This window comes from Neopsephotus bourkii, unplaced genomic scaffold, assembly GCF_033783945.1.
Source record: "Neopsephotus bourkii isolate Nb327-2 ecotype Australia unplaced genomic scaffold, CSIRO-AGI_Nbou_v1 NB_631, whole genome shotgun sequence".
In the NCBI taxonomy this organism is placed as follows: domain Eukaryota; kingdom Metazoa; phylum Chordata; class Aves; order Psittaciformes; family Psittacidae; genus Neopsephotus; species Neopsephotus bourkii.
Genome location: NW_026901130.1, coordinates 824735 through 842112, shown reverse-complemented (window position 1 = coordinate 842112; position 17378 = coordinate 824735). Strand labels below are relative to the sequence as shown.

The window sequence follows — 17378 nt, the reverse complement described above, 5'->3', positions numbered from 1 at the left end:
CTAGCTAATGCACACAAATTGCAGCAAAGGCAATTTCAATAGATATGAAATAAAAAATTGTTCACAATGGGAAGAATCAAACACTGGAACAGAGAAGCTATGGCACCTCCACCCATGAAATGTTCGAACCAAAGCATGCAGCTTCTGATCAAACTGCAGGCAGGCAGCTCAACAGGGAAGATGGATTAACTCATAAATTAATGCCAGGCTGCAGCCTCTGAGTCTTGGCTTGACCAAAACTCAAAGAAAACACGAAAGCTGCATATCAGACTTGTGTAACAAAACAAGTGAACAGACCAACAGATGCCTGAAGGTATTATCATTCACTCCAAAGGTAGAAACTGAAATCTTCACAAAATCAACTTGACCGTCTTGTAGACCTAAATAACTAAGAACTGAAACAAACCTATATGGTATCAGGCTCAAGGGCATAGGATTAATCTCACACCTCAGGCAAGTTAGCTCTTACAGCTTTTTCAGGGTTTTTTTAAGTCAAAAAGGCAACAAATATTGGGATCAACCTCTCTCAGGTTCATTTACTAGAAGTTGCTACAGTCACATTACATCATTTTAAAGAACTATTCAAATTAAAAAGCCAAGAAATACGCCTATTTCACTGACTCCTTTTCATTACATTCCTCAGTCTCAACATCCTTGGTAGCAATTTGATCTTCTGACTCCCAGAAAGAATCTCAGACTACTTACCTACTCAACAAACAGGAGAGAAAAGAGACAGTGATCAATAAGAAAAATAACTGACTTTATTAGCACTTCAATGATCAGCTGGTGTTCCATGGTAAAGCACAGCTTCAAAGATAACACTGGTACCTCTAATCCAACATAATGGTATGGATATATTTTTAATTTTTTAAGTTCCTCCTCCCTTGTTTTTGTTTGTAGTTTTGTTGTGTTTTTTTAAAAGCTACTTATAAGCAGAAACATTGTGCATACAGTTTTAGATACATCATGTTTGACAAGACAAAAATTAATGCTTTAGGATGTTAATACCTTCAAATCCCATTTTGTTTAGTTGGGAGACAGACAAAGGATTATTTTCTTGTCTTTCCTGCTCTCCCATTTTCCTATTTTTTTTCAGACCTAAAAGAAAAGTTGAATACAATGAAATCAAGAAGCCATATACGCTACAATCAAGTATAGCTGCCACAATGTTTTCAAATTAAAATTTAATTACAACTCTTTTCTTGCAGTGTACAACATATTAATGTTACATGAAAATTTTTATTTCAAATTATATGAAAGAGATTTGCAAAAAGGGTAGCTTCCTTAGTACATTGTTACAACCCTTAATATAATTCTTATCAGTTCAAAGTCTGTGTTTTAAGTGATTTTCACATAAAAACAGAGGTAGCTAAGTAGAAATACTATATTTTAAATGAGGTCTCTGTACATGGTACAATAAAAAAATGTTCTATGAATCAAAATGGATTTTTAGATTTACTTCATAACAGTCTGTCTTCCCCAAATATGACTGCTTTCTAACACAAGTACAGCTATTTCTATTTAGCCTTCATCACCACAGACAGTTGCTACATCATTGTGGAAACATGATAAAGTCATTTTAATAGGCAAATATTTGAGTTTCACTCAAGTACACTTAACATAATAAAAACAAAATGGTAATCTATGTCATAATGTAATTTAATTCTTTGCTGAACTTATTATGGGAATTTAACAGTGCTTTTAATTAGATTAGAGAGAAGTCAAATAATCAAAACACTCGGTTTTAAGATTGGTATGTTTCTGTGCTGTTCAAACAATAGCTTATTTATTTAGAAAAATTCTAATAAAAATCCAGCATCTTAAATATGTTTGGAAGTGCATTTTCCAGCATCACAAAAATGTTAATTAAGAAAGCATCACTGAATTTCAAAGTAGCAAATACAGTGAAAAGCTTAAGTGAACATAAACTGAAAGAGTGTTCCAAATTCTGTGAACAGATTGGGTATGCAAGATGTTCTGCCTCTGCAGAACAGGACCGTATTTTTCCTCAGACACTTAAAAAGGCAACAACTGGAAAAAATGGAGAATTTAGCAGCTGCTTAAAAAAGTTAAGCTGTGCAAGTATGTGTACTTTTCCTTCTCAGACTTGAAAATCATTGGGTAGGTCCCTGAAATCCTGTGTTTACATAATGTAAGCATAAACTACAAAAAAGTGGAACTGTTCTTAAGAAAAGTAACCTTCCTAGAATGTTCCTGATTCACAGCATCCATAAAATCCCCAAAAGAAACAGAATATTCTGTTCAGAGTCTCAGATCATGTAAGCATCTATTTGCATCTGCTTGCATCTGTTTGCAATTTGCTTGAAGTTTTGATGAAATAAATAGTTGTTTTGTCCATACTGGCCAAAGAACAACTTTGATGATAAGACAGAATACAGGTTTGGCACAGTATTTTCTAGTGAATTACCATGACAGAAGTACAGACAGTAAGGAGGAGGAAGCCAGTAACTACTTCAAGATGACTGTAAGTTATCAGTTCCTGCTTCTAACAGCTCAGTGTTAACCTTAAAAAGCACATTTTCATTCCTTAATGCATTGCCTCATGGGAGATTCAGTTTGAAGGCCTAATATGGCCATCTTTTCATAAAGCCTGCATTCCATCTGTGGCAGTGTTCAAGGCCAGGCTGGATGGTGCTTTGAGCAACCTGGACTAATGGAACCATGGCAGGGGGATGGAACTAGATGATCTTAAGATCTTAAGTTTGTTTTCCAAACCAAACCATTCTATGATTCAATGGCTCCCTAACTGAACTACATCTCCTAGGAGTCAATGCAGTCTTCTTCAAATGCTGGCTATATCATGACAGTAAAGAATTCTTCTGTAACCCTTTTTCCACAACCTCTGTGACAAAACATTAACTGCAATCACGAGTGGAATACAAGATCAGTATTTAATTTTGATACAATTCCCTGACTTTTGCCTGCAGGGCATCACAAGTCTTCTTAGCATCTCCCAACAACATGGCAGTATTAGGCTTGTAGAAGATTGGATTGTCCACCGCTGCATAACCAACTCCCAATGACCTCTTCATTACAATGACCTGCACATAAAGAGTTCATGTTTGAAACAGCAAAAAACAACCACAATCCCCCCTCCAAACAAAGATAACACAAAAAGCAACTTCCACAAACTAAGGGAGAAGAAGAGGCATTCAAAATAGGGTACTCACTGCTATGAAACTCTTTTTCAAATTTTAATACAGCAGACAGAATTGATAACCAAACCATTTTCAGAAACATTTATTGTTAAACACAATATTACACATCACATGAAGAGACTTGTGGATGCTACATATGCATATACTTTTACTTATTCCATATAATAACATCAAAGCAAGATGGGCACTGATGATTATAACAGGGTTTTGAGGCTTTTTTATTTTGAATTATTTTAAGAGCTAATTCCCTGATAGCAACACAATTCAGATGAGCATTCACATCAATACTTGGTGCAACATTCTCTGGACTTCTCCAGACCATTACTCTGCATTACTTCATGCATGAGATTTTGGGGTTTTCTAATCCTAAAATAAATGTCAGCCAGTTTTAGATATTAAATGTTAAATTAGTTAATCATGGCACCTTCAGCAGAGAAACTATGAAGCTTTACCAGCTCCACCCATGTACATGTTTATTTCCCAGTTTACAACACCCTGATAAATATATGTGCCTATCACTGAGTATCTGAATAGCTAAACCCTCAGAAGAACTGAGGTTACATCTGGGTTCAGAACAAACTACCAAAGATTTCACAATGAGGCAACTCAAGCTTATGTAATTTAGAAGAGACAACATTGCTTTTGAAGAACAAAATTGGTGACGTAATTAAACTGTCAGCTCAACCTGGACAAACTAAGCTCTCTACTAAAAACCCAGCCAGTTACTGTTTTGATTCTTTTTATTTAAGCATATTATTAATTTTTGTATTTTCACTTTAATATCAAAGTTGTCAATCAAATTTCCTATGAACTTAAAAAAGCAGGTATTTGTACAGAAATGCTTCAGGACTGCAAATGTGAGCAGAACATAATTTATTCTAATCACACTTTTTTAGTAGAAGCACTTTCATTGGTCTTTTCTACTGCAATCACCACTAGACTCACTAAAGCATTTGCTGATGATTATAAAATCATGAATAATGCATCACACTTCCAAAGTACTGACTGTTTTGTTGGACATCTTGCAGAAAAGCTTCTCATGGAAATCAGAAGAGTAGGAGAATCTTGTTAACTTATCCTATAAATCTTTTTTATTTAAAAAAAGCATGCTCCCTAAGGTAAGTGATAATGAAACTGTTAATTTCACCTGTTTGGACTTCCAGACTTCAAGAACTGGCATTCCAGCAATGATAGAGTTTGGATCTTCCTGAGCTGCCGAATTAACTGTATCATTTGCACCAATCACAAGGACCAAGTCAGTTTCTGCAGCAAGACAAAGAAAATAAGACTGATGAAAAATTATCTGAAACCTGAACAGTGATGCTGATGTATTTTTGTGTTAAATCTGATCTTCAGAGGCAGAATAACCTGTTATGGTAAGTACTCTACAACATTTATGGGGACTTCATTCACAGATATTTTTCAAATTTATCAGACAAGCTATACGTGAGAGGCAAATGTGCTTACAAACTACCCCAAGCAAACTGCAAGCATCCAGAACCCTGTTCTAAAGGACTTGTTAGATCATTCCACCTCACAAAATTAAATCCTTTGATATTTAAATGTGGTTTTGTATACACATAGTACCATTACTTTCAAATCTCCTTATGCCTAGCTTTTCTTTTGACTATTCTTTTGAAAAACCTTTTATCAGCAATTTTCTGATTTTTAAATAAAGATGTAAGAAAGCAAGATGTCTGTTCAATGCTAAGCTGGTTTGCAAGACAGGACAGGGTCAAGTCATCCACGACACCTGACTTAAAGAAGTCAGTAAACAGTAGTTTTCCTGTATGGGGCAGTAACAGAGAGGAAAAAAAAAAAAGGACACAGCATGTCACTTATTTCACAGCTACAACCAACTAAAAAAGAACACTGCTCTCTCAGTTCTGAAGGAAGCAAATTTCACAGGCCTATCTAACTTCCAGTCAACATCTGCCCTCTTCTGTACACCTGCATTCAATATTTCCCTTTGCTTCACATGTCCGTACTTTCTGCTCCTGAGTCACACTATTTCTTGTATTCCTCTGTGCTCACTTGCCATCACCTGGGAGAGCACTCAGACTGCAAGAGAAAGACCTCCTGTTCCTCTACAGCAGTATCATGACAGGCACAAAGAGAAACTGAATGGTCTGACTAAGATTTTTTATTTTTAATAATCCCTGTGTGATATAAAACCAGAAATAAATTAAAACTGACAATATCAAATCCAATCTACTGGAAACCCACAGCTCACATGCTAACCTGGGAAGTCACTGTTGATCTCATCCATTTCCAGTACAATATCATAGGGAACACCAGCCTCTGCTAGGAGTACGTTCAGCTGACCAGGCATACGACCAGCCACAGGGTGAATACCAAACCTAACAGGAAAGGAAGTTCAATCCCATTAATATGACCACTCTATTATGCATAGTAAAATTGACACCTGTGACCTACAAGACTGAGTTCTTGAGTATAAGCACACATGTGAATTAATGAAATGATTAAACCTTAACAGTATCATAGTTACTTTTCCAGTGTTGCAGGGAAGTTAGCGGATGGGAAAGGGAACATAGCTCATAAATTTGACTCTTCACTTGGAGAGCAGCTGCTACTTTTCTGCAAAGTTAAAGTATGGCTGACACGGAAGGTATGCAAAATAATATGATCATTCACCAGTAGAACTAAAGAAGCCAGGAGTACATTTTCAATCTTTTCATCATAAGACGAATCTTTCAGAAAGTTGCTGCACCTGCAAAGTGGCTTTGGAGAGCCTGCTGGACACCTGTAGTGACAACACAGAAGGAACTCGTGGCCAGAAATGCCTGGGAACATGTCCTATCAAGATGGAACAACAGAGTAAATTTTCCACCCAGCAGCAGCTTACACCAAAAAAACCTTTTCTTCAGTTACTTTTGTAGGTAATAGGACTATTCTACCATTTTGTCTGGCTACAATCACCAAACTGAGCCACACCACACACTGCAAGCTTTTGCATCCGCTTTCCAAGCTGTACCACATTTAAAAACTTACGACAAGACACCTTTGAGTTTTTATGTATAAGCTTTTTTGCTGCAAAACCATCACCCACATGAATATGCTTCACAGGTCCCTTACATCATTGAAAGTAAAAGCACCCAGAGTAAACGAACAGGCCACAAAATGTAACACTCCATGAAAAGGCCAAAACAATGTGCACCCTTCCTGAAGTAAAGCCACTCCTAGAAATGCCCTTGGCAATGACCTTGTTGACTCAGGCAGCTCTAGAATGCGCAGGGTTAGCACAATCTAATGCTCTAACTGAAAGTTCAGTAAGGACTCCACTTCAAGCACAAGACAATGTTTTGCTGAATTTGGTTGATGTCCCACTCTCTTGTCATGATTGAAAAAAAAAAAAAGAGAAGGTGGGAGATGTTTTCAGAACAGCTCAAAACCAACTTAGACAAAATACACAGCTTATGCATTATGAGTTACTAAAATTCAGGCAGACAGAGGGTGGCAGAGAGGGAGCCAACGCATTCATACAGTTCTGTACAAGTAAAAACCTGACAAAAGTCAGAATGGAGGTGTTAAAACTGGTTTAGCTGCAACTCCCAAGAACATTTTGCATAGAAGCTGATCTATTTCTATTTCTCTTGGGCAGATTGTACTCTTCTGCTCATCTACAGGTCCTGAATAAACTAGGAATATTCACGTCTACTGCTCTGCGCATTTTACGTCTTTCCAGCTCTGGAGCTTTCACCAAATGGAATGCTGATTCCAGCACACCAGAAATGCCTCAGATAAAAGTATATGGCTGAAGTCACACAATTTATAATAAGGAAGCCTACATGTACTTTGGAAGATATCTAAAATACACAAGAGAACTGTAAATTTCTGAATTTCTGAACAGAAATTTCTGAACAGAAGTCCAAGGAATGCAGTAAGACTGCTTTGGACTTCTTCAGAAAGAAGGGCAAGACTGATAAATCAACTTGCCATGACAGATGGATTGTGAATTGAACACTGTGCAAATACATCCTTAAAAGGGCAACTGAACACTCCATCAGCAAGACAACATTAAGACAACGCAAAGATGACATAATTGGAACTCTAGCAACAAAATTAAGGACATATGATCAATTCACATAGCACAAGATATACTAGAATTTTAAGCTCTAGGTCAAGCAGCAGGACAAAAGCCAGCTTTAAAATAAATGCTTTTCAGGAAAGAAAGAGAACAGACAGTATTCAGCAAGTAAATAGTTGCAATCCTATTGCAAAGGAGAATACTTAGAATCACAAAAAGGAGAGGAAATATACAGGACAAAACATTAACAGCTTACATTTCATACCACTCAGTAATGGAAGCCATGTGCAGTACTGCAGCTAGTCTTTAAGTGTACCAAATTCAATCATTTACAGTACAGTAGGAGAACTCTTATTCTGAAGTACACTTGAGAAAACCCATAACTCCTCTGGCAGTGAAAATAAGATTTGCCAACAAAATTTCTTTTGTTTCTAATAAAATTATTTTAGTGTCTTTGTGACCAAAGCTACTTTGGCAATACACAAAACAAAATACTCGTGAGGTTTTTATTAAATACTATGTACACATACAATCTTATTCCAAGGGCTGGAAAGCCAAAATTTAAGCTGCCAAAAGAATTAATTTCACCTTTGACTGCACCACTCCTGACAAGAAGCAAAGAAAGAAGAAAAACAAGGGACAAGTAATCTTCATTCAGGAAAAGTTACAACATGAACTATCAGTACTTAGGGACTTCTGACAGACTCTGCTTGAAACCACATACTGAGTATTCACAAAGAAAGCTACTCATACAAAAGCTTTCTCGATAAATATTAAAGTGACTCCCAGAAGTCTGCTTCTAAGAGCCTGTTAACGAAATATGACAGTAGCCTGCCAGTACCCCTTAAAACTGGGTGTGCAAGTGTGTCAAAAAGAACCATTAAAAATATGTGCTTCTCTTAAGGTTTTCATTATTTCACAAGATAAGATCTACATACATCTGGAGTGAAGTTAGCCTGTCCAATGGAAAGCAGAATTCAGGTAAGCACAGAACAGAGGTAGCTAAAATCCTTACTCCTGACTCAAAACAGCAGCAGTTCTTGAAAGCTATGTGTATTACGGCAGAAACATTTTGTCACATGAACATCTCCCAGATGTTCAAAATATGAACCTCACTCATATTCAAAAATCCAACACTTAAATTAGTTTAAAAGAGAGACCTATTTTATAAATATTAATATTTTAAAGAGAAAAATTGTGAGGTTTCTTTGATACAGTTTTTATACCTGTTATGCAAGAACTCAATTACACTGGTTGGTTGGTTTTTAAATCAAGCAGAAATCTCACACTCTTTTTGACCTTCGGTTTACGTGACATTAAGGTTTCAGTCTATATATACTTCCCCTATATCGAAGATGCACAACCATGCTGTGTCTGACTTGAAAAATTATTCTGGTAGTTCACTGAAACACAGAATTAAGTCTGTTTTTTTTCTCTTGACCCTGACCATGTAACATGGGGCTCACTTACCACCTCCAACTGTCAGATACACTGAAGTGAGCATACACCTTGCTGCTATTAAGACTTTATACCTAAACAGCAGGAATATCAGGCAAGATATCCAGCCTTTTTAATCAGCCTCTTTCAGACTTTCAGACTTCTTTTTTCTTTAGAAAGACAACACAGCACTCTGAAAAATATGTTCACATTTTGAACATTTTTTTTTAAATACAAAGAGTGCAACAATTTCATTTATATTTAGACTAAAAATCTAAAACTCCTGACATGCATATCATATATAGGACAGCACTTTCAGTACAGAAAGCACTTAAATTCGGGGGAAGTGAGAGGAGCAGTTTGTGTTACTTAAAGTAGTATGAAGTTGATTATAGCAGTGTGAATAGACAACTATTGCATGAAAAATCTCAGAATGGAAATCACTTTTTATACAGTTCATAAAGTCAACATCTATCTTTATTGCAACTGGCTAGATAACATTCTTGTTATCAATACTGAAACAGCTAGCACCTGCCTAACCCAGCGCAGAAGTGTTTCAAGATCACTTCATCCATGTAAAGATAGGATTCTTGTCATTATGCCAAAGCTGGACAGAGTGATGTAAGTAAGTAACATCTGGCTGGTGCCTAGTTTGGTTTACTCAACACTTTAAGCACTGTATATACAGAGAATAATTTGCCCAAGGGTTTTGCCTCACCTCCTCTTCTCTCCACCCCATTCACTTTCTGTTTTGACATCTCTCCACCTCTGTTTGTAGTACAAACAATAATCTGTTATTCAAGGTTAACAGGAGGGGAAGGAAGAAAATAAAACAAAATACAAAACTAAATTAACTGAGAAGTGCATCATTCAGATATTGCACAGCTTGAATCCTGCCATATAACAGTTGCAGGGTAGTATGACAATATAATGCTCTCATCACACATTATGGATGACTATGTAGATTACTAGTATCAAAGCAGATAGCTAGCTTAGGTCTGCTGTCATGCCTGAGGCAACAACATATCCCTAGAAATAGTTATTTCAGCATCAAACAAGCTCTGAGTTTGCTGGGTCAGGTCACTTAAAGACTTTAAATTGAATTTAATTATTTAAATTATTAAGCATACTTAAGTGAGTGAGAGTTGGTACTGGCTCCTATTTCCAGCCACTACGGTTTATCACAGTTACAGCAAGCTCCAAACACATGGCATGGACTTTATCTCAATGCAAATACCCTCCCAAGAACCCAACTGCATGGAAGAAAGAGCAGCCTACCTCCACAAAGCATCACACACTAACCTATAAGACCACCAGAGCTGAGCTGACCCATAGGAGCCAATGGCATATCTACAATACAGCCCCAGGAGCATAGAACTGAAGCTGTATCCTTGAAAAAGCAAACCAGGTACAACAAGGTTTGCTAGTGCTCTCTAGCTATAGCAATATATTTGAGCTAACAGATCTATTAGACTTCATTTGTCCCTACTAATTCAGAAGCACTAGTAATTCAGAATCCACCTAGTTAATTTGACTATGTGAAACCAACTGAAAACTGACACACATTGCTTATGATATCCTGGTGATACATTTAGTGTCTTCCTAGAAAGCATACTTCAACATCCTATGAGCTTGCATCGGTGTATGTTGTTCTTAAGCTGCCATTCAGATGTGACAGTAATATCCACCTTATCCACACCTGAGTTATGCAGTATGATAAGAGTGGTTGGGAGATCATCTTAACAGCTCACCCTTTAAAATTCTTCTAGATTTTCTTGTACAGCAACATAGAATGATGACTGTAAATCGATATAAGTAAAAGAACTGAAGATTAAAATTAAAATAAAAAATGTCCAACACTAAATCCATATTTTATTTTGAAAAATGTAAGAAACCTACCTTTGCATGTGCTCAAAACTAATTAGATTCTCCAGCATCAAAAGACAGAAACCCAAGTCCCTCAAGATACCCATCTATAAATATAGGTTAAAAAAAAACAACAAACCAAACCAAACCACCAACATATTAGCAACTAATTTGAACGTACGTGGAAGAAATAGAGGGAATCTCTATTTCACAGAATCACAGAATCATAGAATAGTTAGGGTTGAAAAAGACCTTAAGATCATCTAGTTCCAACCCCCCTGTCATGGACAGGAAAACCTCACACTAAACCATATCACCCAAGGCTCTGTCCAACCTGCCCTTGAACACTGCCAGGGATGGAGCATTCACAACTTCCTTCAGCAACCCATTCCAGTGCCTCAACAACCTCACAGTAAAGAACTTCTTCCTTATATCCAATCTAAACTTTCCCTGTTCAAGTATGAACCCATTATCCCTTGTCCTGTCACTACAGTCCCTAATGACAAGTCCCTCCCAAGCATTCATTTAGGACCCCTTCAGATAATGGAAGGCTGCTATGAGGTCTCCATGCAGCCTTCTCTTCTCCAGGCTGAACAGCCCCAACTTTCTCAGCCGATCTTCATACAGGAGGTGCTCCAGTCCCCTGATCATCCTCGTGGGCCTCCTCTGGACTTGTTCCAACAGTTCCATGTCCTTTTTATGTTGAGGACACCAGGACTGCACACAATACTCCAAATGAGGTCTCACGAGAGCAGAATAAAGGGGCAGGATCACCTCCTTCAACCTGCTGGTCACACTCCTTTTGATGCAGCCCAGGATATGGTTGGCTTTCTGGGCTGCAAGCGCACACTGCTGGCTCATGTTCATTTTCTCATCGACCAGCACCCCCAAGTCCTTCTCCGCAGGGCTGCTCTGAATCTCTTCTCTGCCCAGCCTGTAGCTGTGTCTGGGATTGCTCCGACCCAGGTGTAGGACCTTGCACTTGGCATGGTTAAACTTCATGAGGTTGGCATCAGCCCACCTCACAAGCGTGTCGAGGTCCCTCTGGATGGCATTCCTTCCCTCCAGCGTATCAACCGAACCACACAGCTTGGTGTCATCGGCAAACTTGCTGAGGGCGCACTCAATCCCACTGTCCATGTCACTGACAAAGATGTTGAACAAGACTGGTCCCAAGACCAGTCCCAACACCGATCCCTGAGGGATACCACTTGTTACTGGTCTCCAGCTGGAGACCATTGACCACTACTCTTCGTGTGCGGCCATCCAGCCAGTTCTTTATCCACCAAGTGGTCCATCCAACAAATTGATGTCTCTCCAATTTACAGACAAGGATGTCATGCGGGACAGTTCGAACACTTTGCACAAGTCCAGGTAGATGACATCAACTGCTCTACCCATGTCCATCAGCTCTGTAGCCCCATCATAAGAGGCCACCAAATTGGTCAGGCAGGATTTCCCCTTAGTGAAGCCATGCTGGCTGTCACCAAGCACCTTGTTGTTTTTCATGTGCCTTAGCATGCCTTCCAGAAGCATCTGCTCCATGATTTTTCCAGGCATAGAGGTGAGACTGACTGGTCTGTAGTTCCCTGGGTCATGTATTTTCCCCTTCTTGAAAATGGGGGCTGTATTTTCCTTTTTCCAGTTGTCAGGAACTTCACCTGAGTGCCATGATTTTTCAAATATTTTGGACAATATTTCTCTCAACCATGAGAGTTACCAGAAAACCACCATACTTATGTATGACTTAGATTTAGAAAGTCTATAAAAAGCACCATTCTAAGAGTCCATTCGCTCTGTAATACATTTTTCTTAACAAGAATTTCTTACTATGCAAGAAACAAAACACATGGATAGATAACGTCTTAGGAAAGTCACACTGTGGCAATAGCTAAAACAGTTAATCTGATGTGGGAAAATGTCGATTACCTGCTTATATATGGAAATGTATACAGTTTTAAACTGTATATAATACTATACAGTAATTACATATCTATATATAGAATTATCTGGGTTAAGGCAATCCCAAGCACAAATACAGGCTGGGCAGAAAATAGACTGAGAGCAGGCCTGAGGAGGAGGACTGTGGCTGTTGGCTGACAAGAAGCAAAATGTGACATAGCAACACGCACTTGCAGCCCAGAAAGCCAACCATGCCCTCTGCTGTATCAAAAGGAGCATGACCAGCAGGTCGGAGGTGATTCTGCCCCCTTTGCTCTCTTCTCGTGACAACCCACTTCCAGTCCTGCATCCAGCTCCAGGGCACCTAACTTCAGAAAGACATGGAACTGTTGGAATCAGAGGAGACCACAAGATGACCAAAAAGCTGAGAGTTGGGCTTGTTCAGCCTAGAGAAGAGAAGGCTCTGGGGACACCTTACAGAAGCCTTCCAGTACCTAAAGGGGCTACAAGAAACCTGGAGAGAGACATTTTACAAGGGCTTGTAGTGACAGGACAAGGGGAATGGCTTTAAACTGGAAGAAGAGAGATTTAGATTAAATATTAGGAATAAGTCTATACTGTGAGGGTCGTGAAACACTGGCACAGGTTGCCCAGAGAAGCTGTGGCTGCCCCATTCCTGGAATTGGTTCAAGGCCAGGTTGGATATGGCCTGGAGCAACCTAGTCTAATGATTTATGGAATATAATTTAATTATATGGAAGAAATCAGAATTTCACAACTAGGGGCCTACAAACTACATGTGCCCAAAAAACAAGAACTTTCAACAATTTACGCAGTTGTAACTTTGCAGAGATACAACAGCAGTGGTAGAATGGGCATTTGCTCTCCAAGGCCAATAGATTCTGGGGACTTGAGGATTTAGTTTATGAAAAGTTTTATTGTCTTACACATCCATGACAGCAAAATGTTATAATGAAGGGTCAGCAGTATCCAGCTTTCTATGTGATCCTCCTAATGCATTAAAGATGTGATCTGCTGCAAGACCATCTCAAGTAAGCATTGATGTTAGCTATGCATTTTAAAAGTCTGAAGTTTCCAAACTATCTGTATTTCTAAATTTAAACCCCAGTCAAAGGTTATGCATCATGTTATATAATCTGCACTCTTCACTGAGAATGTTATGGCTATGGAGCAAAGTAAATGAAAACAACAGCTCCTCTGGATCAATCATGAGCCACGAAGCAAAAGACCATATGACAGACATAATTTTTCTTGGCACAGAATGGGCATTACAAATTGATGCAATCGTATGTTCATGCTGGCATCCTTCCATAGCGGATGTGTGAGAGTGTCACTGCATCTGGATGGTGACTATACTAGGGTCCCGAGGCACTCCAGGCCTACTGAAACCAGAGGGACAGCAGCTGCACTCAATGAACACCGTGGGAGCTCCCCAAAGTGATGAAAGGCCTGAACTACCACAAACTGTAAATACAGATTTATTTCATTAAAATACCAGGTAAGCACTGCAGCAATCCCTTCCTTAAACTGATTCATCTCAAGTATAAGCCAGTTATTTCAAGGATTCATTCACATTTCTCCCCTGCAAAGCCAACATAAAAGGCAAAACCAGTAATTACTTATTTCACCAAGGCTGATAAAAAAAACAGAAGAGCTGAAAGGAAAGCCAAAGCACACAACACTGTCACTGCATTAGCCAAGAAAGGTTCTTCATTGCACAGCTAACAGGTCTTCAAAATTTTTAATGCAATTTGGACTTACAGCTTCTGCTAAACATGGAGAAATAGATGTGAATAGAACTGCTCCAGGAAGCAAATACACCAGAACACCTCCTCATTTATCATGTATGTATGAACAAATACATCTACAAAGCAATTTTAGATGAAAAAACTATAACATTATGGGCATACACTAACAATTGCTAAAAAACCCTATGACAACCCTGCCATTATGCATTACCAATGCATGCTGTAAAACAATTCAAACACTTGTATGCAACTTTTCAATAAGCCTGGAAAAACAGTGGAAGAAAACCAAAACAAATGATTGCTGGAGTACTGCAATGCTGGAGTACTAACAGTTGGAGTACTGATTTCAAAGGAAAATCACCATATAATTGAGGTAAACACATGGAAATCAATGAGTGAGTGGCTAACCAGCATTTGTCCAAGTATCTTGTTTCAAATGAAAAGAGAGCCTTGACTGATTTTAAAATATTCAGTTATCATAATTAGAAAATAGTTGTTCCCAAACAAACAGCAAGGGAGGCATGATGCTAGCTTGCCAGTACTTTTAATATCTATAAGGTCTATCGAAAATTGAAGATGAAAAGGACTTCAGGCCATTACTGGCATCTAAGAATTAACCCCGTTATTTGGATCAGCACTCCAGCAAAATAAAAACATGGGTTTGGCCATATGCACTCCAGTTATCCTTCCATGCAATACTCAAAGAACTCTAATACAGTGTTGCTTGCAATAGCAAAAATTTATGAGAATCCAGTAAGTTAAGTTGCTTAACGGAATAGAGATTACATTAAAATGGTAACAGAAGTTTACATCCTCAGACCTTCCAATATTCACTGTCTCCTTTCTCTTATCCCAGGAAATAAGTAAGTCCCACATTTTTTGTGCAGAGACTGCTACCTCATCTACTCTTCCACTTCATATGAGACTGACTCCAGCAAAAACTTCTTCCATACTGTAGAAAGCTCTCCTTTCCTGCCTACTATCCTTAACTATTCCTATTACACTCCTTTAACCATTCCCAGCAGAGAGGTCCATTTCCTTAAGGAATCAGGACTTAAAAAAAAAAAAAAAAAAAAAAGGGTATTTTCAGGATAATAAACAATCCTCTTCAATGGAGGTTTCTCTACAAGGGCATTCAAAGCACTTACTTTAGGCCTGTACTGTCTCCCTATTGACTACAAACATAAAAGCTATTCTCCCTGCACTGATTTCAGCTGTTGTGATTACTCCTCACAGTTATGTATTCCCACAGAGTGGTTGCGTTCACAGAGCTCTCCAACCTCCCCATCTGTAGAAAATGCTAACTTTTGAACACAATGCAGAATTATATTAAAGTTTTATTTTACAAATAACTCCAGTGCTTGTTGTGTAGCAAAATGCTACTATATCCAGAGGCAGAGCATATGTATCCAAAGGAGCTTACTCACCTTTCAGAAAAGTAAAACTTTGTTGCCTCAATAAAGACGTATTACATCTTAAAGCTGTTTTTTTTAATTGAACTTCAGCATGACACCAAATAAAACAAAACTGGGAAAAAAAACAAACATAATTCTCCAGATGATGGCTTCTTCCAGAAACCAAATTTAAGAAAAGTATAAGGGAGTAACGAATCTTTTATATTCAGTATGAGATTTCTAGATATTCAGCTATAGCTTAGTAAAACTAGAGCATTCTTTTAGCTAGTATTCTGAGAGAGCGATCAGCATAATAACGACTGGAAGAGAAATTAAACCAAAACAAAGACTTGCAGGGGATTTTTCTGGAACGAAGAAAAAACAAAACCAAAATAACAACAACAACAAACAAACAAACAAACAACTGTAATACTCAAGGAAAGTACCTACCTTACATTTTTCCCTTGTTCTCTCAACATTTTCACCAGATCAGATATGGGATACTGAGCTTTTGCTGCACACAAACCGTAACCTGGAAGAATTTTCAAGTTGTAAGCTATTTTTCTGTTTCAGTGCAGGCAGAATAGTTCAAAACAATAAGTGTACCTTCCACACAAAGAGAAGCGCCCATAATTAAAAATAAACAAAAAAAAAGTATATGTACACACACACACAAGATACTCATATATTCCCAGCCTGATCACTGTACTCCCACTGACCACTCTTCTTTTGGTCTCCTGACCAGTAACAGTGTAGTGCTTTGACCAGGCAAACTATGCAAGTAACTTATTTCAACTACACAAAAGCATGTGTTCCTCTTTCTATCAGCAAATGATGTTTCAGACAGGTACACTGAAAAATTGATAAAGAGGCTACTATCAGGTTACTTCACCACCATTAAGCTCAACATACTACTAGGTTTGCTTTAGCAGCAAACAAACACTTCAAATCATCAGAGCAAAAGTGCCCAGGAAGAAAATGGAGAGCAGAAATTATTAACGGTGTCACAGTATCACAGTATGTTAGAGATTGGAATAGACCTCAAAAGATCATCTAGTTCAATCCCCCTGCCAGAGCAGGAAGACCTAGATAAGGTTACACAGGAACGTGTCCAGGCGGGTTTTGAATGTCTCCAGAGAAGGAGACTCCACAGCCTCCCTGGGCAGCGTGTTCCAGTGTTCTGTCACCCTCACTGAGAAGAAGTTTCTTCTCAAGTTTAAGTGGAAACTCTTGTGTTCCAGTTTGTACCCACTGCCCCTTGTCCTATCATTGTTTGCCACTGAGAAGAGCCTGGATCCATCCTCGTGACACTCCCCCTTTATATATTTATATACACTAATAAGGTCACCCCTCAATCTCCTCTTCTCCAAACTATAGAGACCCAGCTCCCTCAGTCTTTCCTCATAAGGGAGATGCTCCAGTCCCTTAATCATCTTAGCTGCCCTGCACTGGACTCTCTCCAGCAGGTCCCTGTCCTTCCTAAACTGAGGGGCCCAGAACTGGACACAATATTCCAGATGAGGTCTCACCAGGGCAGAGTAGAGGGAAAGGAGGACCTCTCTCGACCTACTAACCACCCCCCTTCTAATACAACCCAGGATGCCATTGGCCTTCTTGGCCACAAGGGCACAGTGTCAGCTCATGGTCATCCTGTCATCCACTAGGACCCCCAGGTCCCTCACCCCTGCACTGCTCTCTAGCAGGTCATTCCCCAACCTATACTGGAACCTGGGGTTGTTCCTGCCCAGATGCAGGACTCTACACTTTCCCTTGTTATATTTCA

The 17378-nt window shown here is 38.8% G+C and overlaps 1 protein-coding gene across 1 annotated transcript in view; it reads right to left on the bottom strand.

Annotated features, from left to right (window-relative positions):
• Nucleotides 1-739: 739 nt before the first annotated feature.
• Nucleotides 740-17378, bottom strand: part of NNT (nicotinamide nucleotide transhydrogenase) — a 51141-nt gene continuing 34502 nt past the window's right edge. The window contains exons 19-22 of the mRNA XM_061352176.1: nt 16046-16127; nt 5421-5539; nt 4327-4442; nt 740-3062 (exon numbers count right to left, since the gene is read on the bottom strand). Of these exons, the coding sequence (XP_061208160.1) occupies nt 2913-3062; nt 4327-4442; nt 5421-5539; nt 16046-16127 (467 nt within the window). The 3' untranslated portion in view covers nt 740-2912. The remainder of the gene's footprint in view (nt 3063-4326; nt 4443-5420; nt 5540-16045; nt 16128-17378) is intronic.